General features: G+C 43.0%; 1 protein-coding gene across 3 annotated transcripts in view; it reads left to right on the forward strand.

Moving 5' to 3' along the window:
* Window positions 1–22,393, forward strand: part of LOC114875909 — a 41,177-nt gene that overhangs the window by 10,573 nt on the left and 8,211 nt on the right. For all 3 annotated transcript variants that reach the window (XM_029186748.2, XM_029186745.2, XM_029186746.2), the window contains 2 exons: window positions 3,757–6,143; window positions 13,248–13,450. In XM_029186748.2, the coding sequence (XP_029042581.1) occupies window positions 6,011–6,143; window positions 13,248–13,450 (336 nt within the window). In that variant the 5' untranslated portion in view covers window positions 3,757–6,010. The remainder of the gene's footprint in view (window positions 1–3,756; window positions 6,144–13,247; window positions 13,451–22,393) is intronic.

A 22,393-nucleotide genomic window follows, 5' to 3' on the forward strand; every position in this document is an offset into this window, starting at 1 on the left:
TTGCATCGTATTAAGAATATCGATAAAATGTTTGTGTACTCACTTTCAGTAATCTTTAAGCTTTAAATTGATACTTCACAAGTGTCATTTTCCGCTTGCAACTTTTCAAAATTTGCCATTTGATATTAAACTAATATTATAAATACGTTTTCTCACGGGTCTCGTGTTACGAATATAAATTTTATTCATAAAACATGAATAGCGAGAAATTATCGAACGATTTACCGAAAGAAAATTCTCGCTTCAGTCGTTTTAATAAAACGTCATTTTTCATTTTACTGTACTTTTACCTTTCAAGGAATATCAAGCGTAAAATGTTTCGCCCTCCCGAAACGGTTTCTCGCAAAAATCTCGATCGGTGGCTGGCGCCTCGGCGTTGCTACATTTATGTTTCCTTCTTCTTCCCCTTTTTATCCCCTCGCCCCTTCCTCTCGTCACGGGAAAGGTATTTCTTTTTATTCCGCCGCGACGGACAATTCGCTTCTTCGCACTTAACATCATCGTATGATATTCTTCACGGTGTAAGATCTTTAGAAATGTTTTTTCAAAGCTTCGCGGCTCAGACAGCCACGAGAAACAAAGCGTTCCGTGGAATAGCGTTGCACAACTTTTCTCCTCGTTCGAGCGTGTTATTAACTCGCGCGAGAATCCAGACCGTTTCCTCCCCCACCTCCTCCTCCTCCTCTTCCTCATCCTATTTCGTTCGTATTTTCGTTTTATTCTGGAGCGATCCCTGGACGAACCATCCGACAGAAAGTTTCGTTCGGTTGTTGGTACAAAATACAACAAATTTCGTTCCGAAATTACATAAACACTCGTATGTGTAAATAAGCACAAAAGTCGTAGGTAGAAGGGAAAAATCGTGGAAGCGTCTCGACGCCACGTTATAGCGGCTGCGACGTCCCGACGGGGATAAAAGGGCAACGATTTTCATTTTAAATGTCTTCGGGTCAGTCAAGTGGCCAAATAGGACGTGGCGTTCGACGACGATTGACCCGATAATTGATACCGAGCCATAGGTTAAATCGATGCTCAGGATTATCGGCACTTTAATCGCCACGGCAATGGTGCAATTTCGTGTTCCACGAGAAACGCAGCTAGAATACGTGCAACAGAGAGGGGTAGATAGAGCAGGGAGCCTGTACATAGCGAGGCGAACTTAATTACCAAGTACGGATGCCAAATCCAGGCCAAACCGTTCCATCCCGTTCACGTACCAACGATACGTGTTTATGCGAAAACGTTAGGGGGGAAGGTTGGTTCTACATTATTCAACGTTCGACTTTCTTCGATGCCTTCTCTACATAATACCAAGCCTCTCCTGTTTCCTCGTATTAAGCTTTTCCGGCATACCTTCCCCCGTGATAGATCTACCCGGGAGATGTTCCTTTTCAATGAACAACGACGAGGGGTCCGCGTTCGACAAACCCGATAAAATTCTACCGATAAATGTCCTCCTGGATACCAATTAGTATTCATAAAGTCGACCGCTCTTCATCCTCCGCTCTCGATCCTAAACCCGTAATCCACCATATTTCCCGTTCATACGTAACGTCTTGCGGCTTCACTCGCAATCTCGTAACTCGTGTTTGGGCTTCAATTAATAGTTTCTCGATTGTTTCGGGTGGAATTATTTACGAGATGTAATTTGACCGAGTTCAAAGGCTTTTGTGCGTTTTGTTAAATCCGATCGCGAACTCGAACGATAATGATCGTTAATAATGTTCCCTGGTACCACTTACGTTTGGTACTTCATCATAGACTACATAAAATAAAATAATAAAATTTCATGATCACGGTTGGATGGGGAAAGAAAAAGAAAATTGATCGCCTAATTCTTCAGGGAAATTGAGTTACATCGTAGTTATTCACTGTCAGAAGCTCGGGGCGGGATTTATTAAGAATCGGTTCATATTTTCTGGCAAGCTTATTATTCCATCCATCGTTGCGTTTCACGGGGTATTCCAAGATGGAAGTTTAAAAGCACCGAACCTTTTCACTTAGCCTGGAACTTTTAAACGGCCAGGTGAAAGATTCAGGAAACGCTTGTATGCCACCCCCTCGCGCCACGCCGTGGATCCGTTCTATTATGGCGAAAACCGAAATCTTCAACCAAGAAAACCAGCAACTCGAACGAAACTTTCTGAACAAACCGAGAATGTATTTAATCTATGTTCGTACATTTGCATAAATATTTCGGTTGCTTCTAACTTTGTAAGTTTACAATTACAAAAGGCGAGCTTCGCATTTTGATAGTATAATTATATTTGCGAGTTAACGCTGTAGAAGTACCTAATAATTATTATTTGATAGAGTAGAGAAGAAGCTTTATTTTGCAACATAATTAGAGTGTCGCAACTTCGTAGACGCATCGTGTACGTAACGAGAGTTTTTCTCTTCCTCGAAAGTGTTTTTGGTCTCTCGACTTTACAGCGTTCCCCGGCGTTTGTATCGCGCGGACGATAAGATTTATCACGATACGTCGAAACATTTATCAACAATTTCACAGCAGTCACTTGCCGCTTTCCACGTGTCCCGCACACATTTCAGACTTACCGTTCTGCCGGCTTTGCTGTCGTCGCTGTTGCTCTTGCAACCTCGCTCGCATCCCATCGTTTATATCCCCGTTTGCCTCGCTCTCGTTTTTCCTCATCTTTTTTACTGCTCCGGCTTGGCCGCGACCTTAGTCGCTCGTTAAATTTCGCACCGTCTTCCGGGGGCTTAACGCTCCGCGTGGTAAAGCTCGGCAGAAGGGCTCTCGTGGACGAGGAAAAGTCGCTTTTCACAAACGTATCGCGAAGAGGTCGGTTGTTGTCGGTGTTTCTGCTGTTGCCGTTGCTCTTACCGTACCTACCATTCGTTCGTTTCCCCCAAGGATCCTCTAATAAGTGATGATCTTTTAATAAATGCCTTCCCTGTCGCCTTCCATTACGTCGGGCACGTTCGAGTTGAAATTTCACCGTTCTATCCACTCGTACCTAAGAGTCTTGTGATGAATCGTCGAAAGCGTTTCTCGTATCTCGTTGCCAATTCCCACGGGCTGACGCCACGTTCCGCTGCTGGAAACGAAAGGACGATACCTACAAGCGGATCAACGTGGATTTTTTACCCGGTACCGATCGTTTCACCGCCCTGAATCCTCGAAACTTTATAATTCTTGAAGGATCGGTGTCTACAATCGCGTTTCCAGCAACAGATTCCCTTAATCCTTCTGTTAATAATCCATGGATACTTTCGAACCATCGATGTTCCATTTAACACAAATTCAGTGAACGTGTCTGACCATATACGTGTATTTTCACTGTGGTTGTACGATTTCGTTCCCTTTCACCACTAATTAATTTATTATTTTTAATCGCTTGTTTATTAATACCAACGGTTAATTAACCCACTGGTGTGACCAATAACAGTATGAATTTCGCATCAATTCTCAGAACTTTCAGCATTTTCAATTAACGTAACGATTTGAAACGCTGTTTCGAACGAGGCCACACGAGTGTAAGAGAGTCTAAGGTCTTTGCCAGGGTAGTTCCGTTAAAACGAATAACCGTCGGTAGAGATAAGGGAACGCCCCCGACATTACGGATCTAATTCGACCGGTCCGTTTCATCACTTCGTCGAACGACTTCGGAACGATTTCGAGCGGATTTAAACAAAAAGGAGCTTACCTTGAAAATTTTACGACGGTCGATTGTATCGTGCGCGGTTATACGAGATCACTCGGCAAACTGTATATCCACTTTGCTCGAATTTCAGGAGAAGCGGGAACGAGGCAGCCCTTAAAGGAACCGAATCATCCATAATCCCGAAACCGAGAGCCACCGTTCGGTTCATCCCTTCTAACCGGGGATACTAACGGCACGGGACAGCTCAAATTCCTCAAAGGAGCTGGTTAACCATCCCGACGATCTTCCAGGAGGACACACCGATATACAAGGACGTGGTTACGCGTTATCTGTGTACACGTGCGCGCAGCTGGACGAACCAGGAAGGAAGTTGAAGCGGATAGGGTTGGCCGAGCTGAAGGCAGCGAGCTTTAACTCGCTCGCCTAAAGACACAGTTGTCGAGCTTGTTGGCCGAGCTTACCGCAAACCAGCATTCCACAAACTTGCGCAATATCCACAAACCCGTGTAGCCGCGAAATTCTTTGGCAAATCTTCGTGTTTGCCGAGACGCAACGCGTCCCGGGTGCTGCCGCATCGCGCTCGTAACAGTTACACGGGAGACGAACCTGCGTCCTCGAGGTGCAGCCGAGTGAGAAAAATGCACCGCTGAAAAGAGGCTCGACGAGGAACGGTGCTGTCTTCCGTTTAACGTCGACGTCGACGGGTTTGGAACAGTTGAGACGGTTGGGAAACGAGCAGCCGGAGAAAGTAGACGAGACGAGGGTGTCCCGTTTAAGGCAGAATATTAGTCGTGTCGTTTAAACGGTCCTCGTGTTTCGCCAGCCTTGAATCGGCATCGTAATATCCCGTGACGTTTTTACATAGTCTGTCCATAGAAGTTTTGCAAGCTCGCGTGAACCCTTCTCTATCACGCGCTGACATTTTTTTTCCAATTAAAAACCGACCGGCGGAGGACAATGCGATTCGACTGACGACGGTCGTTCTTACGAGACTCGAAAGCAGGATTCGTTATCCGCGTTGATGCGGACAGCTTGAGCGACGTTTTTGTTTAAAACCGACCGTCCCCGAAAGCGCAGGAATTCGAACGGTGACATTAATGTTATATGTTCAGTCGGCGAGCTTTAAGCTCGGCAAAGAAAGCGCAAACTTTCCGCACGATTGCGCGAATATCAAACGGGAGGAAAGCAGGAAGAAGCTGCGGTGCTCGTGTAAAGGAACGGAACGGTGGATATTTCCCGGCCGGTATCTCTGCTCGCTGTCGGCTAAAAAAAGGAAGAGAGAAAGCAACGGAGATTTCTGTAGAAGCGTGGTTTGACTGTGCGGAACAGTAGCGACGGCTACGTTGAAAGCCACTCGACGGAAAGAACCGGGACGTTGGCTTCCATGGCCTACAGCATCCTGTATTTCTGATAACGTACAGAACTCGACTAACGTACCGCCAGGAACATCCGTGAAACGAGGCTGAATGAGACGGCGCGTCGGCGGGCAAGAAACTGCTATTAACTTCACCGCCAAAGGATATCGTCGACCGACTCGTCTTGCAAACTTCAACAATATCCCCCTTGAACAGCAAACCTATTACGCGACGCGTTTCGACACGTGTATCTTCCTGGGTTTGTTCCCGTGTACGCATCCGCAGGAAAAGCAGCAACTCGTCCCGTTGCCTGTTACGTTTCCAGAGGTATAATCTATAGACTAGGTCGAACAATAGAGGCTTCGACGTCTCGAACGAAGCAACTTGCCAGAACCAAAGCCATCCTACGATGCACTCCCGTTCACCTTTCGGGATCTCGATAAAGGATCGGGGAAACTAGGTTTCATCGTGGTCGTTCGCGAGCCAGCCTCGTTTCACGACGAACAGGGAACGACCCTCTATAACTGTATACCAGTCGTTAACGATAGGACGTATTTCGTGGCCAAACGATTCGACCCGGATGCGAGCAATGACGTAAACTCGGCCAATAATCTAACGGCTGGATTGATCTGTTTAACGCCTGATACAGAGTTGATACTGGATTCTGTTCGTTTCCCAACGCAACTGTGGAAAGTTTTCTCTTTCGCCCCGGCGGCGTTAATCAATCGGCGAGAACCGAGCGACAGAAACAATCGCGCCAGACGAATGGGAATGCGATGAGAGGTTCCTTGTCTTTCGGAAATATCGAGCATCGGTAGCTCGTGTCGGATGGATCGAGTTTCTTGCCGCGTCATCGACAAGTGGCAGCTCTCTCTTCGGGAAAGCTTTCAATCTGTGGATTGAACCCGAAGCCCGGGTTCTAACGGTGCTCGTCGGGTTACGTTAAATCCGAGAACGCCGGTGAATGAGGCCAGGCGACGACGAGGTGGCAATTGGCGGCAAGCTGTGGCAACCGCCAGGCAGAAAAATATGGTACACGGGACCGCGGGTCTGTGGCACGACGCGGGATTCAACGTATCACGGTGGCTGATGATCATAATACACGGATACAGGGCTACCACCCTTCTCTTATCCATCCTCCTTAACGTGATGGTGCGAACTGGTGAGTATTTTTTATGATTAAGAACAAATTTTTATAGTTCGAGCATGCGATTATATCAAAAATATTAATGAGCCATTTATGTAATCATTTTCGTTATAATTCAAGCTTTAAATTGAATTTTCACTTTGCGAATTTGAAATAATCTTCTTTCTTAATTAATAACTTTGATGATATCAAAAGTTAGAGTAATTTTTAAGCTTCAATTTGATGTATCACAAGTGCCATTTTACAATAATTTTCTGTCATGAAATCACAGGGATTTTGAAGTTTCAATCTAATAGAATTTTTCTACGGTCCCTTCTGAAATGAATTTTTATATACTTATTCCATAGGTTAATACAAAAACCTTTGTTAAACCCTACAGAATACCAATGGGTAAACCCTGTTCCCAGTGCGTTTGGTTGGGTCGACACGAGACCGAGCACTAATGTTTTGGTTCCGCTCAACGTGATGTTTCGTCGTTTCGCCCACGGCGAATCCATTTCCTCGCGTAATCGACGCTTTGTCAGACCCGTCCTCGTATATACAGGGACTCCACACAGCCGCTAAATCGTTAAGGATCGAATCTTCCTCGAAACAGCCACAATAGCTTTTCGTAAGATCCTCTCGTATAACGCGGTTTCGGTTCTACTTCACGCAATAATATTGTCGCTTCAATTTCAATCAGCCATAAAGACTTTAACGCGTCGTCATCCGTCGAGGGATTTTCGCGAAACGAATATATACTTTCCTTTTAACTAATTCTGGCTGTGCTCTCAGGGAGTGAATCTTCGTCTCCGTTGCCAGAGGCGCGTTGAACGTTCAATCGATACAGGATGTTTCAAGACGGATATACAGGTGGATTTTGAATAAAATATGTGCCGCGATTCGTACTTCCCGGGAATTTGATCCTTTGATTAAAATTAGAAATTCAAATTTTTCATCTGGAAGAATTAAAATTTTTTAATTTAAATTGTTACCATCTTAGTGGCCCCTCGTTTATGGGTTAATTAAAGTTACGTGTGAAAATGACGTTACTTATGAAATGTCCTGGTATAATAATTTCGAATGGTGTAATATAATAAGACTGCTTTAAAAGCAGCCTGTAATTCTAGCACGATTCCCTTCATATTCGTCGTCGTTAATGGACGGAGTAAAGGTTACTCATGCCGAAAGACCTTCCGTCAGATTGAACTTACCATTATTCATTTCCGAATGAATATTAATTCCCCAATTGGTAGCATATTACCGGGATAATAACTGGGAATATTTCTGGTAACTTCGTAGAGAAGTATATTTAATTAATTGACTTTCCATGGAGCACAATACACCAACACGTAAGTTTTCCAACTAATTAATAATATATGAGGGAGGTCTTCGTAAAAGTTGCTGGAACGTCTATGTGTATCCACCTGCACGCGATATGCAGTTTGTTGATCATTTATGAAGCCACTACAAGGATACGGTGAAATTTACCGGAAGCAATGGCAGCTTTGAAACCGTCTGAATTAACTATAAAGTTCTTAATGTACCCATTTAACGTGCTACCGCGGTTTGCTAAGTTTCGCTTCTGTTACTTGTTTTAAGTAGTTCTCAACCTTTCAAGTCTTTAATTCGTGCTCACACCTCTTTTCTACCGTTCCATTATCAGCGGTGTTCCTTTTTCCCCGACTTTCGACACCCATCGTCGCACGTACTTTCTGTCGTATTTTTCGACATGATCGATCGTCGCCGACTGAAAGAAACGTTGACAGAGCGTAAATTATACGGTGACGTGCAATTAACCCTATAACGCATGAATTTTTCATCCACTTCACACGAAATTTCAACTTTTAACGAGTCTAACGGTTCGCGCTCTGAAAAAAAAACCTTAAGGGGAAAAAAAATATATATTGATCGAATCGAGTAAGCTCCTCCTTTTTCGAAGTCGGTTAAAATATCTAAAATTTGTCTGTGCTTTAGAAATTAACTTCAACGCCTTGAATAGCGCAGTGAAAATAATACTCTGCCTTCAAAATTTCTAATATTAACATTTTCAATTACATTACTTAAATTATTTTTTAATTTTTGTCTCTTGGCGATTCAATTACATCACGGTACCGCGTTACTAGCTACCATCACAGCTGGAACGCGGTCAAATGCATTAGAGGGTTAAACGAGCCACGTAAATTACACGAGACGATTATAATATTTGCAATGAACGTCAAAATAGCCGGCTCGATGTCGATTAGTAACAGACTCTTGACACGAGACCGTTATTGCTATAGAATTACCGTGTCGGTGAGCGAAAATTGAACGTGAAATTCCATAATTTCAAGAGCCGCACTTTAACCAGAGCATTATGAATATCCGCAAAGACCTCGCGGATACGAGCGCTCGTTCTTTCCACTCGAACTCGTTACACTTTCCTCTTGCACGCTCAATACACACTCCAAAAAAATTTTTTTTATTTTTACAACTTCACCGGTTCCTCGATTTTATTTCGAGGATATCGAAGAATCCATCACGCCTCGTTGAAACAGCGTACCGTTTCACAGGCATATAGTTTGAAATTATGGTCGCTGTTACGCGAACACATGCACTGGATAAATATTTCCAGCGTAGATTACCGGCGTATACTTTGTAACAAAGTGTACCGTACGAGTGTGATATAACATTTAAGCACCGTAACAAAGTACCAACAGCATCTTGCTTCATTACACTATGAAATTTCTCAGCGCATAAGTTCCCTGTTTTTCCTTCCACGGTTTTAACGCGTGAATTTTTCAAAGCGACGACCTAATTTGTTGTTACAGGCATCATGATCGTCCGTTTATCTGGAAGAAACGGTTACGATTTCGTGTCTTTAATCATTTTTCTCGACGCTTCTAGGTCGTGATCGCTTATCGTTCTTTTCTCTTGACACGTTAATTGCTGCAGTAAAGTTGGACTGGTATAGTCAGACACGTTAAAACGGCAGTTTGCCGAAGATAACATTAAAGCTTTCAGTTTCGATTATTCAAAGTTAGTCTCAGTTTTTATATTGTTAATTGCTTATCGGTTAATGAGCTGATTTCGAAGACCATAGAATTAGCGTAAAATCGAGAAAATGAAATTGAATTTGAATCGTCACTGTCCCGATCGAAGGATTAGAATATCCGTGCAATTACTCGAACGGAGCGTAAGAACAACCAGGTTCAATCCGGCAATGATTAATTTCCACGAATTTAACCGATATTTCCTCGGCCCTTGTAATTCGATTAAATCGAATAACAATCGGAATTCAGTTCGCGAGAAATCACTAACGCCAGTTTTGCCACGATTTACAGCGCACAGTGAATGCAGTAACTTAATTTAATCTATTTCTGCGTGAAGCGATACCAGCAGGGTTACTTGTTCAATTTACCAGCCATAGAGAGAGAGGTGGATCTATTACTCATGCAAATTTCAGACGTACGCTTAACCCCGTGCGAACGTAACTTCCGTGGGTTGGAATTTACATAGAAAACAAGACTAACAAAACAACCGCCTCGAATTCAATAAACGTAAAGTCGTCGTTCATAATGCCCGTGTCTTATCCCTTTCCACGGTCGGTCTTTTGTTCTGTTAGGCTCGTTTACGCGCCCTAGGAAGTTTATTGCACCGTGGACCGACAAAAAGTCTGCTTAGACCGGTGAAAGAACGCGGCTAAAAAGCTGCTTTCAACGTTGCACCGGTGCTAGAGTGGAAAAAGGAAAATGTGTACGACGAGGAGGGTGGTAAATCTGTGGTCCATGCGGCGCGTGCTTCATCGGTCTATCCGCTAAATATACTCGGATGAGCAGGGACGAATCCGTACTCTCTTCATATTCTATATCTATGACCATCTGCGAGCCCGCTTGGCGGGAACGATCGTTTTATTTGTCCTGGAAAAATAGTTTACGAGAAGGCGTTCGAAGCGAGCGAAATAGAGGCGGAATGCAACCCGCTCAATAAATTTTCTGGCTTCCCGAACGTGCAACTTACGTTTGCAGTTTCGAATTGTTAACCTTTACCAACTACCGTGAACCTCGTCGATTTTCAGGGAAATAAGTTTTCCAAGATTTCATGAGAGAAAAATGGCACGATATTCCGCTCGTGGTACATATCAATTCGAAGCTTAAAATCTAATGGAAATCAGGTAATTAACGAATTTGTTATTTGCGAAGCTTTGAAGATTCTAATGAAAAGGACAGTATTTCGAGGCAGCATTTAATTTTAGCATCGTATTTTCTCATTTTTCAATGTTCTTGTCCGAAATAATAGGTTGGTACGTTATTATAACGAGTAACGACGGGTTGCGAGTGGAAAGCTTAACGTTGAAAATAATTATTATCGTACGTATACCGTAGTGGTCATTGCAATTTTCCCTCTGTGCGACAGTTGACGCGTGAAACGTGCCGGAAATTCGAACCGTTTTCAAAGAAAAATTTCACCGAATCGTGCGGTTCTGTTACGCTTTTCGAGACAGAACGCGTTTCATCGCGTCAGCTTTCGATTTCGCGAACAACGAACAGAGCCTGGCCGAGTTTATATTCGCGAGACCGTTTCTTCCCCACGAATCGGAAATAAATTCTCCAAGAAACTCAGCAACAAAGTGGCGCGGACGAAGTTACGGTGAAACAAACGAGCTCGACATCACGGTGTTTTATTTCCAGTTTAGCGGTGCATCGAGGCAAACTTGCTAGTTAAATTGCCCCGAAAGACGCTTAGCGCGCGAAGAATTTACGAATATTGCTGTTCCTTAAGACCCAGAAGTATCTCATTTTCTAACTTTTCAGTAATAACGACACCTTACAGCCGATTATTCCAGTCACGGGATTATGATTTTTTCCCTTCTTCTTTCCTTCGCCTGGAATCCGGGTCGAGTCCCGTTTGATACACATATTTTCGCGAAACAATTAAAACTAACCGGTCGTGATCCTTTTCAAAGTGCTCGTAAACTTTTCAAATAATGATCGTCACTAATTTACGCGGCGTGGCAAAGAATGAGAAATAACCAGGCCAGCAAGCGTGGAAAAGAGCTGTTACTCGAATGAAAGAAACACCCAAAGGAAACATCGACGCGGAAACAAAAATTTCGCTTCGATGTACCGTAGAATTCTTTGCGACGCGGATTACTCTCATTGCTTCCCGCCGCGAACGTGTTTCATAACAAGCAGGGCTCGTTTAAGTTCTTATTATTTTAATAGAAATTCTTGGCACAGTCTTGTTCGAAAATAATGAAACTTTCCCGGATAGCCCCCGAAACTTTCCCTATTTGTTTTTCACCGGTTACCCCGACGTTCCTTCGTATGTATATGTGCGTATACCTAACGACGACTGGGGTACGAAAGTTGCTCGTGTCGGGATCGGAAAATTGTGCGATCGTAAATTTCACGTTCTATCGAATAATGCATCGTTTCTTTGCGGTGAAAAATAAACGACGAAACATCAACTTTTCTTTGCACCGTATGTTCGTTAAACACTTTGTTACGAGTTTCTGTACGCTTGGTCGCTTTTATACCTCGTGAATTTTTATGCAAAAATCAGAGTTTTCCCTGTTCAGAAGGACGCGATTAACTATTCAAGCCGCACCGAGACAAGCTTTTTAACCTTTCCCTTACAATTTTACCCATGTACCGGCAATTCAGCTAGAGGAGCAGGTTTATTTAAATATAACCAGCCGGATGATTATTCGTGTCGTTTTATTAAACTTGCAGTTTTTAATTCAATTTGGTCCGCGGTAAAAACGCGTTAGAAAATGCGTGAAAACTTTATGAGCAGAGGGGCTTTACTTCGAGACCGGTGCAATTAATATACACGCGAAACTTTCCTTCCCGATCTTGTATTTTAATCTTTCTTGTTAATACACCTCTACGAAAATCGCGAACGAATTTCCAAGGCGAACAGGAAAACACCCCGTCTTCTACAGCAGCTTCCTTCTTTTTCCGGAAGATGAAGTTTCCGAAACTTTCGCTCGAGCAACACAGCCGAGGTTCTCCTCGCGGAACTTTAAATTATCATCGAAATGATTCGTGTTCCTCGAGGAAAAAAAAAAGAGCGAGAAATCAACTTTCGACGTGTCTCTCGAACGGTGCTCTTTCCGCTGGAACGATTAAGGCATCCATCTTGTCCATTCTGTACATTCCCCTTCGATGGATCCTACTTTGAGATTCTTTCGTACTTATCGGGCTCGTTTATCAACATTTGTTTTTGATTCATGGTTCGATCCGACGCGTGGTAATAAGAAACACGTACAAAGATGAATCGATGGTAGCAACATCGATGATCCAACGTCCAGATTCCAACTAGGCGATGAATAATCGAGTAACAAACTTCAAAATAACGGCGTGCTTTCTGCAACGACGTATTGACGATCTTCAGCTCGGCACACGATGACTTCAATATTAGCAAATTGTTTCGAACAGTTGGGAAGCTTTGTATCGAAACAATATACACATAGTGCATATACTGTCCTCGGGTGTTATCATGTATTCGGGCATAATTTCTAAATCAGAGCCAATCAGTCTCTGTAGCTATTTGTAGTCAATTTATTTGTTACGTTACCATGCTCATTATGGGAGTAATTATTCATTCGAAAGTAAATTATAATCATTACTACGATTTGTAGTATAAATGGATGACTATCACACTGAATAATTGAAAGGAATTTTAAAGTAGCATTAATTTCATTGATTAACCAAGGTAGCAAGTGGAAAGGTATATAATATATCAGACATAGAAGGATCAATTGACTCTTTATTAAGAAATTAAAATTCTTTAGATAAAAAATAAAAACAAAATAAAATTTTTGACCTTTTAATTACAGTTATGCTCCTGCGATCCTGCAAAATGAAAAAAATACATGATTTCTATAAAAAAACCGTATCGATACAGTTCCAATACATTTCGTCCGCGTATGTATTTGGCTTTAAAGGGTTCGAACGAGACGCGCATAAATATCGGCAGAAGGGAGGGTGAGTTTCGAACATGGTAGTGGAAAGGGGTTAAGTAAAGTCCAGAGGAAAGCCTCTTAACGAGGATCCTCTGGCGACTCGAGCTTTGCGCCAAGCAACCGCTTAAACCCTGTTCGATCTTCTAACAACTCCCACTCTGATTTAATGCCTATCCTTCTTTTTTTTCCAGAGTATCCCACGGCGGTTACGGCGGAAATAGTGGCGGTTAACGAGAACTCCCTTGAAACAGGCATCACCGGGAAATCGTTAGACATCGATCTGCCACCCACGTTGCCGATGAGCTTCGGGACTGAAAATTCCACGATGATCTCGGCCCAATCCGGATCCATAGCGTTGCTGCCCTGCGTCGTCCATAATCTAGGGGACGGAGTGGTGAGACTCGAGTCAAGGGAACATTCTTCAAAAAGTTTTGGAAAAAAGCATTACGCGGAGCCGGCTTTCGGCCGATCTCTGTTCCCAAGAGCGTAGAAAAGTTATTATCATATCAACGTAAGAGCCGAAAGGCGTGGCCTTTGGGAGATCGACGAGGGCGAGGGTGGAGGGGGTGGGATAGTCGAGAACGGTTGGAAGTTTTAAAAAGGATCCCTCCTTTTCTCTGTAGGGGCAGCTTTGTACGAATTAAACGTTTCTCGGGGACCGATTTCCAAGCCTACATCGTCGAGTATTATTCATCTCGCGGGGCATTTCATTCGTACCGCTATTACGATTATGAACGAGGCCAATAAGAGCAGCAGAACGAAAGAAGGATTTAATTGAAACAAAGAGAACGATGAGTATCGCTCCGGTGAATCCGTGACGGATAAAATGGAATTAAAATCCGAAGAGACACGGAGGACACGGGATTTTTAACTTTTCAACTGTTCCTCCTCCGGCGTGGCGCGTTGTTAATGGTATCAAAATTTCTCTCTTCTCTCCTATCCGTGATCTCCGCGAAATTGCGTGGAAAATAAGGAAACTGGGTATTGTAAGATCGCGGTAATGAAATTTTCGAGAGAAAGGAATAAGAAGTAGGAAAACTGGTCGAAAGAAGAAGTCGAAGGAAAATTCAGTCTCTTTCGTTTAACCTGGCAAGTTAGAAAGTTGCGAAATAAAATGTTTGTCCTTTCCTTCGTTAGCCAAAGTCACTTTTCTCGGTTACTCTTTGTTAGTTTCTCGGTTTGCCGATAAACCGGCGTGCCAACAATGTTGTGAAAAGTCAGTTAAATTAAGGCTACGACTGAAATTTCTTAAAAGAAGAACAGAAATTTCTCGTTAGTTTACACGTTTCATAACTGCACAGAAAATATTTGTCGCTAGGATCGAAGAGACGCGAACAGATTTAATTTCGTATAAACTAAAGTTTGTAACGCATAAGCGAAACTGACGTCGGAGTGTTGTCTCTCATTAACACCGTTCGTAATCAGAAGTTTCGGTATCGGAGTGAAAAGTCCAGTGTACCGTTTCATTAAGCAACGGTATCCGCGAGATTTCATCCCCTGCTCGCTCAGTGTATATATTTTGTCGGTAAACATTTCGCGTGTCGCGCGCAATTAGCTCGTCGCGGATAGACGATCGCGTTGCTGTTAATATCCTTTGTACACGTTACAAGGGGATCGACACGAAACGATAACAATTCGCTAATCACGATTCAAATCTAGGATACGAGGACGTGATCGATCATTAGCTCGTACGAAAATGAGAGCTTATTATAAAACCATTTTGCGGAATTAGCTCAATTACCAGAATAATAATTCTCTACGAATCCCGTTTCCCATCGCTCGTTTCAATTAAGCGAAATTCAAAGTACGGGTTATTTATTATTTCCACGAATCGAGAAATCAAAGCGGAACGAATGAAAACCGCGTTTCGAAATCCGATATCACAAGATCTCTTTATTCGTCGCTACGTATGCGTGCGGGAATATTACAGTCTCGGGGGTTAGCGGGATTGAAAGCCGTTTCGCTTGACGGATGACATCGTCTCTTCGAAGCAACGAAACAAACAAACGTGACCGTACTTGTAGCCGTTTTTTCACCGGGTTATTACCGCGTTATTTGTCTTCGCCCCCGCGCGTGCGGTAACCGCGTTACGCAATAATTGGTCGATCGAACCGGAAGGATGGGTAGGACCACGGGTAACGGGGGAGGGTAGGGTTGTTGAAAAGGGAGCAAGGGCCGGGAGCTGGGTCGAATTAAATCGAGGCAGGTGAAAATCAATAGGAAGGTCTCCGTCGAACAATTCGTACGCTGCTTCTATTGTCGCTATGTGCTCCATGCCGGTCTTGCTCGTGCAAAATTTCATTGCGTGCTTGGATAGAGACGGAAAAGGGAACGGGATAAAGGAGAAAGAAGAAGAGGTAAATGGAAGGGGGATACGAGATAATGAAACAAGCCCGTATCGTCGGTGTTGCATCGTTGGATGGCACGCAAAGTCCTTTGCAATTTTCCTAGAGCCTGCCAGTCTAATTGAATGCGACGTCTTCGAGCCGAAAGAACTCTATGTGCATTTCGACTTATCCCTCGAAGATTGCTGTCCTTTATATGAAATCTCTTTTATGTCGACGGCGAATGGGGAGATGCCTGGATACAAGGTATATCGATGTCTGAAGTGTGCCACCACTTGCTGTTATAGTACCTCGAACCCGGTATTACACGCTAGAATTCAGCGACGTATCCGGTGCAAAGGGAATAGAGGATGTTATGTGGGATACGGGTGAAATGTGCTGAAATAGCGAAACGGTAACAAACGTTAAAACGTACCGTTATTTATCTATGCGGAGTTATCGATATAACCCCGTACTCTCTACCTGACACTGCCATCCTTGCCAGTTTATCTCTTTAACGCCAGTCACGTGTGGAAGAGTATTTCACCCTGCCGGCGCGGTCGAGGGACGAAACTTCCTTCAGAATCCCAATTTCGGTCTCGTCGAAAAGAATCCTCCCGACAACTCGCTCGGTTGTATGACTTTCAATTAGTTAGCTAATTCCAGGAACGGCAATTTTCTCTTTCCGTTTCTCCCCCTATTATCAAGGCTCTCATCAACGCTAAGTAATACGCACTAAACGCGGTAGGTATGGCACTGTTCTCGTTTTTTCTCCCCTTCCCTCCCTCGCCCCGTGCGTCGTTCCGCAATCGGGGCGCTTTCTGTTCTTCCGAGTCACCATTTCATGCAGCCAGTATTACGGTAATGGGTATTTTGGTTAAACGGGTAGCCAGATAATCCGAGTTCCAGCCCAGCCACGTGACAGCACTTGCCGGTCTTTCAAGCTTTTATCCCGATTGCAACGAGTCCAAAGTTTCGCATCTATGAATGCGTGTAGTTTGCGGACTCACCCGTCTTCTTCGCTGTGCATTTTTTTTTTTTTTCTCTTCATAGTTCTATGAGAGTCGGGTTAACGTTCCGAAAAGGGGGTTAACCTTAGCTGGCTGGTTGGCTAGCGTGAATAGAATCAAGGGACTGAATCGGGTCGTGGCCGCTTTTCTGTGCTTCTTCTTCTTCTTTTTTTTCTCTTGCCTCGTAATTTACAGTAATATTTGGATTCCGTTCAAGCGAGCCGAACACGAGCGACGTAAATCTAATTATATCGAAGCAGTTGGATTGCGGCTCACCGCTCCCTGTTTCTCTTGCTATTCCACGGAATGTCGCGAATTTTCGTCGATCGATAATGGTAACGAGATTCCTCTCGTCCATCGAGTTATTTTACCTTCCCCCCTCCGCACCGTATCCGTGTAAACGAAGCCGAAAAACAACGGGGAACGCGTGATTTACTTAGCGCCAGTAGTGCGAGTCAACGCTTTGGGCGACCCGCGTTGTTACAGACAATACGCGATAGTTTGTTCAGTTCATGAATAATAAGGGCAAGAAAATAGTAATTACTCGAGTGCACCCTGTCTCCGCGACGCGGATCTACGCCACGTTAATGCGTTATTCCAAAGATTTTACTATCCGCAGCAGGTTCCCTGACGCGGAAACATTTGAGACTTCGTGCTTCGATGATTGCACTGTTCGATGAGATGCGATTGGAGAGATCATTAATATGAATCGAATGAAGAAATCCGAGGGGGCTGAGAAAATTCCCTAATGAGGATTAATTAGCTGATGAAAAATTTCGAAATTTTGGAATTAGTAATTTTACAGAGTACATTAATGAAACCTCTTTTAATTTATGATCACGCTTCTTACAAATTATTACTTGTAGAAATATGACGCTTCAATTTCACGTTTCACCAGGTATCGAGATTTATTTATGATTTCTGTAGACAGCCGATTTGTGGCTCGGGTGAAAGCGGTTCCCGTGTAAAGCAGGTCGAAAGGGAAGCGTTAAGGTCGAGTTTGCATTGTACAGGAAATCTCTTTGGAAATCGCTAACGATCTGTATCCAAGTAATTGGGTGGGCTCGCGATGCACGACCTCGATGGGAGCGGAGAGAACGTGAAAGCGATGTAAGGCATCGCACAGGGAGCTTGTGTCTGCATTCATGTCGGGGAATTGCTCAATAAGCGTGAACCGTTAGAAGGGTGTCTCGAGACGGGCAAACATACAGGGTGATCCTTAGACCGACAAATAGACGGCCAAACTGTGCAACTATGTTTCACTCGGCTTCAGAACGAGAAACTCCCTCGTACACCTGTCTGGAAACTCTTCTTATCCATTTGTCAATGCTCCAGCAATTTTTTCTCTCTTCCCCCATTTTTTTCTCCCCTTCCTTTTGCGCCGAGAAACGCATTAGGTTACCGCAACAAATAGTTCCAGGTTTCTTTAGACAATGGGTAACTTGAAAAGATAAAAGAAGAAATATGCTTTGTTAAATATTTTCTTTCGTTTAAATTATTATCTCGGTTATGTTTTATTCGTTCTAAGTAATTTATTCTACTTTCTAGTTTATACATATCATCTGCAAGCTAAAAATGCAAAAATCTACGGTGTAATGATAGTGTTGGGAGTACTTTTCATCTCTTTTTTTATTTGTAGCTGTGTAACAGATAATTAAATCAAAATTTCAAAGCTAGCTGATGGTCAGAGAGGAACTGCGGTAGATTTTTTAAAAAAGGTATCTGAATTTTTCATACTCTGTATTAAATTCCTCGAGGCTTTGCTTTTATACGTCCCGTGCGTGAAAACGAAATAATACGTCGCTTTGTAACAACAAGTATTAGCATATTCATTGGATCTTTCTCAACGATATATGCATTTTAAAAAAAGTCACAAAAATTGAAATTTATGGATACCGCTTCAACGTTTATGCGTTACAAGCTTTCGCCGTTAAATCTCGACATTCTTAAAACGCAGTATAAATTTCACATCAAAGACTTCCATACTTCTTTTTTATTATTTATAAGGGGATTTTATCTTTTGCCTGGACAGCTTGGTACTTATTTTTCTTTCATGGAAATATTGTAAAATCGCTTCGAATTTCCATTATATGGATATTTTTACGTTTTCAAAATAGAAGTATCCGAAAAGAATGTAAATGGGTACCATTGAATTTGAGAAACCCATTCAACGGTTAATTGAACATGTATAACTTTTCCAAATTGAAAGTTGGCTCACTTTTTCCTCTACGTTCTTTGTTTTAAAAATATTCTATTCTCAAGCTGGGTAAAGAACGACCTCACTTTTCTCTACCTTCTTTATTTCATCAGGTAGCCTTAGATGATCTAAATTCAGCGAGCTCTCTGGAAACCCGCTATCAAACGTTCACAGTGTATGCGTTCATTAGCATTTCAATTAATCTTGCCAGCGAGTCGGGGATAAATTGATATTTATTATACGATGCATTGAAGCGAATCGGGATGGTTTCGAAGTCGTAAACGAAGAAATTAATAATCGGCACAACGAGGTTCCCAAAGGGACACTCGCATCAGGTATCCACGAAAGCTACGTACCCCCGATATCTCGAGACACTGCTGCTGTTTCGGTGTTTATAGCTCGGAAGGGAAGCGTTTCCGTAGTCAGGATCGAGCACTAGGCGAACAGGATACAAAGTTTGGCCAGCTATTTGAGGAGCACTTCGTACACGATCCTCGTCAACGGTTTCGTTCGAAAGGGTAACACGTGTTCCTTGCAATCTCCACTCGACTTGCTCCAATACGTTTGTGGACATCGCAAACATTAGGTCATTTCCAAAGTTCACGGATCACCTTGCATTTACATACGTTCCTCGAGCGTATCTTTTTTCTTGTCATTTCATTTTCCATATTTTCCATATTCCCAGTCTTCAAGTTTAGAATTCAGTGATCCGTTATATTCCGAGCCAACGGTCCCAAAGAAAAATGGCAGAAACTTTTGAAATAACTTAATATGACAACTCGAGGCGGGAAGGAAACGGAAGGATATGAAATTCTGTTACACAACAGGCACCTCTGACGAGGTTAGAGAAAAAGCGTAAACAGTCGGCAAGTTGAAAACATATAAATTGACAGGATTCTGAATGGCATGATTCAAGAATCTATCCAGCGCGAAGATTCCTGTTTGCCAGTGAAACGAAATGCATGATAACTTGGCGCGACTCATAGAAGAGTGCTTTTAAACTACGAATATGAATACTTACCGGGTGTCTCATTCGCGATTCATTAAATTCTAAAGAGTTATTTCGCGGTTGTGCGGGTCCGTGCATTATGCGCGCGCGTTACCGAGAGAACTTTTAATAATAATTTAAACGAGATGTAAATCGAATGGAAGACTGCATGCCAGCCGTGATGCGCAGGCCACCGCCAAGGAAACCCGTTTTAATTAAAACGACGCTTTTATGAAACAAATATTTCTCCGGGATGCGCCGACGATGGAAACTAAATTAATAATCCCCGCGATGAACCGTTACTCATCTATTTTTTTATATATGTACGGAATGAAAACTAGGGAGAAAAGGAGCGCGAGTGAAATGAAAACTTATTGTTCGTTAATATTTACGAACGCTTGTTTATCGAACGCTACACATTCGTTCGCGAACGAAACAAAGTAAATTACTTTTCGAATCGATTCGCTATACCTTGCCGAAGTTTATTTGCCTCGACGGCATGATTTTCACGACTATACAAATTTCCATGCCGTTTTTTCCTCTACTCATTTGATTGATATTGATCGAAAGAGGCACGTGAGCGATACCAGTTGATTGTTTGCGCTCGTTTCGCACGTAAAATGCCTCGTTCGTCGGGTTTGTTTCGCGTTTCTCTTGCTTCTTCCATCAAACTCTAACACCGGCGCTTTACGTTTAACTTGAAGGAATTCACCGGAATGGTTATTTAACTCAGTCCCGAGTTGAATGGAGCAACTCGATTCCGACTTTCGTTTGTTTCGCGGACGTCCACGCGAATCCTGGATCGACTGGAATTCGCGTTCCCGACGATCGCTGTGTTTATACGCGTACCTAGCATATACCGCGTTTCCGGAATCGTTTAGAGCTCTGTGCACCATTAATCAAGTAGCGAGGTATAATCGATTCGATGATGGGCGTGGTAGCCAGGGAGGCGTAGAAAGAAACGAGAGACGAATATTTTATTATTTCTTCTTTGTTCAATTTGAATTTCCAATTATTAACGCGATAATATTTAAAGATCTTCGAATCGTTAACTTTTTTTGGGACTCCATGGATGCGAATTTTAAATAAAATGTATCGAGGGGCGTTAAAATTCTGCAGTGGGTGGAGGTGCTGAAAATTCACAGGTGTATCGAACGTCCATCAACTGCAGCGAGCACGTCATTTCGCGATTTCTCAATCGGTGCTTCGGTATACTGCATCGCGGAGGAAAATTTTCCGTGACCGAATTTCGTGTACGCGAAAATCGAGCCACCGGAGAGATTTTAGAGGCTCGTTTTCTTTCTCCGTCGCCTTCCATCCTCGTGTCGCGACTGTTTATTCGTCGGTTCTCATTATTCTTCGAGATGCAGCCAATGCTGCCGGTGGCGTAGGTAATCGTTCTGCTCGTTCCTTCGGCTGTTGGCATCGTTTCCCGCTTTTTTTAAATACGCCACGGCATCTTAAGGGGAGCGTCTTACGTAAAAGTTTTCGCGAGACAGAGTGATGGAAACAGCTGAAACCTTGCTGTATTCTAACAAGAGCCTTCCGGAGTGGTTCGCACAAAAGCGACGGGACAACATGAAATATGCGAGTTACACGTTAATGAGGAGTACGTGTTAAAGGACTAACGCGTGGTAAGCGGAGCTATTTCGACGAAAGCTTCGCGCGATACGAGGCGACGAGCTTAAAAGTCTGGAAAGTGATCTTATCGTCGGAAGACAAATTTCACCGTTTCCAATTCCACGCTCAATTTTTCTACCGTTCGTGTGTAATCTCTTCTGCGAGCCTGGCAAACGAATCATTCCATTTAATCTCTTGTTGAGTATTTGATACCCTCTCGAAGAGGAAGAAGCTTCTTCGCGTTACGATACAAGCGCAACGAGATAATTTCACTTCTTCTTCCTCTGTGTACTTCTTTTTTTCTTTTTTCGACGACGAATTAGAAGATTAAAAGTCCGACAAGGTAATCAGCTAATTTTCAACAGAGAGGTAGAGAGAAATGTTTCATTCTACATGTGCTACAAGCCGCTTGAATATCAAAACTTTGATACTAATTATATAATTACGAAGCTGCCATGCGATCGCGTACAGAATTTCATGCTTTCATTTTAATAATTCATACGTTGATTACCGTTGTAATTAATTTCGAAAAGCAGAAGTCATTCAGTTTAATAAGGTCCACGTGAACGTAGAAATATTTACCTTTACATTTCATTTAAAAAATTGACGTCACCCTTCATTTCCTACTTTTCAAGTGGAGCTCCATTTTTTCATATACCGTACAAGTCCTCTTCACATCAGCGCTTGATATTTCCACAATATTTCATTATTTCTGTTATCTACAATTCCAATTATTTAATACGAATATTTCCAATTAGTTGAGTAAGAAAGTTCCTCTTAATATGAACGATGGATAAAAATTCGTTCGTTGATACAACAAAGCACCTCGCGTATCATCGAAGGTTATACATTTTGCGAGGACAAACACATCAAGAATTCAATCTCATGGCGAAGGCGTTCATATCCCTCGTTACCAGGTGCCTAAACTTTACGACAGATATAAAGTTGTAGGGAGGTCGCGTTCGTATCATCGCGAACGGATCTCTTCTCTGCTTTCACGGCCAATTCCGAGTACGAACAACGTCGTCGTCCCGCGTCGAACTCGGCCAGGATTATCCCTCGCTGATAGCACTTCTAGCGATAGGCTGTCGGTCCTCCGAAAGCGTCACGGTTAGCCGAGAAACGCGAAAATAGTCGCCGGATCGGCGACCACCGTTCCAGCCACGGTACATTACGTGGCCCGTGTATTTACGTCCGA

The sequence above is a fragment of the Osmia bicornis genome, chromosome 14 (assembly GCF_907164935.1).
Source record: "Osmia bicornis bicornis chromosome 14, iOsmBic2.1, whole genome shotgun sequence".
NCBI classification, from domain to species: Eukaryota; Metazoa; Arthropoda; class Insecta; order Hymenoptera; family Megachilidae; genus Osmia; species Osmia bicornis.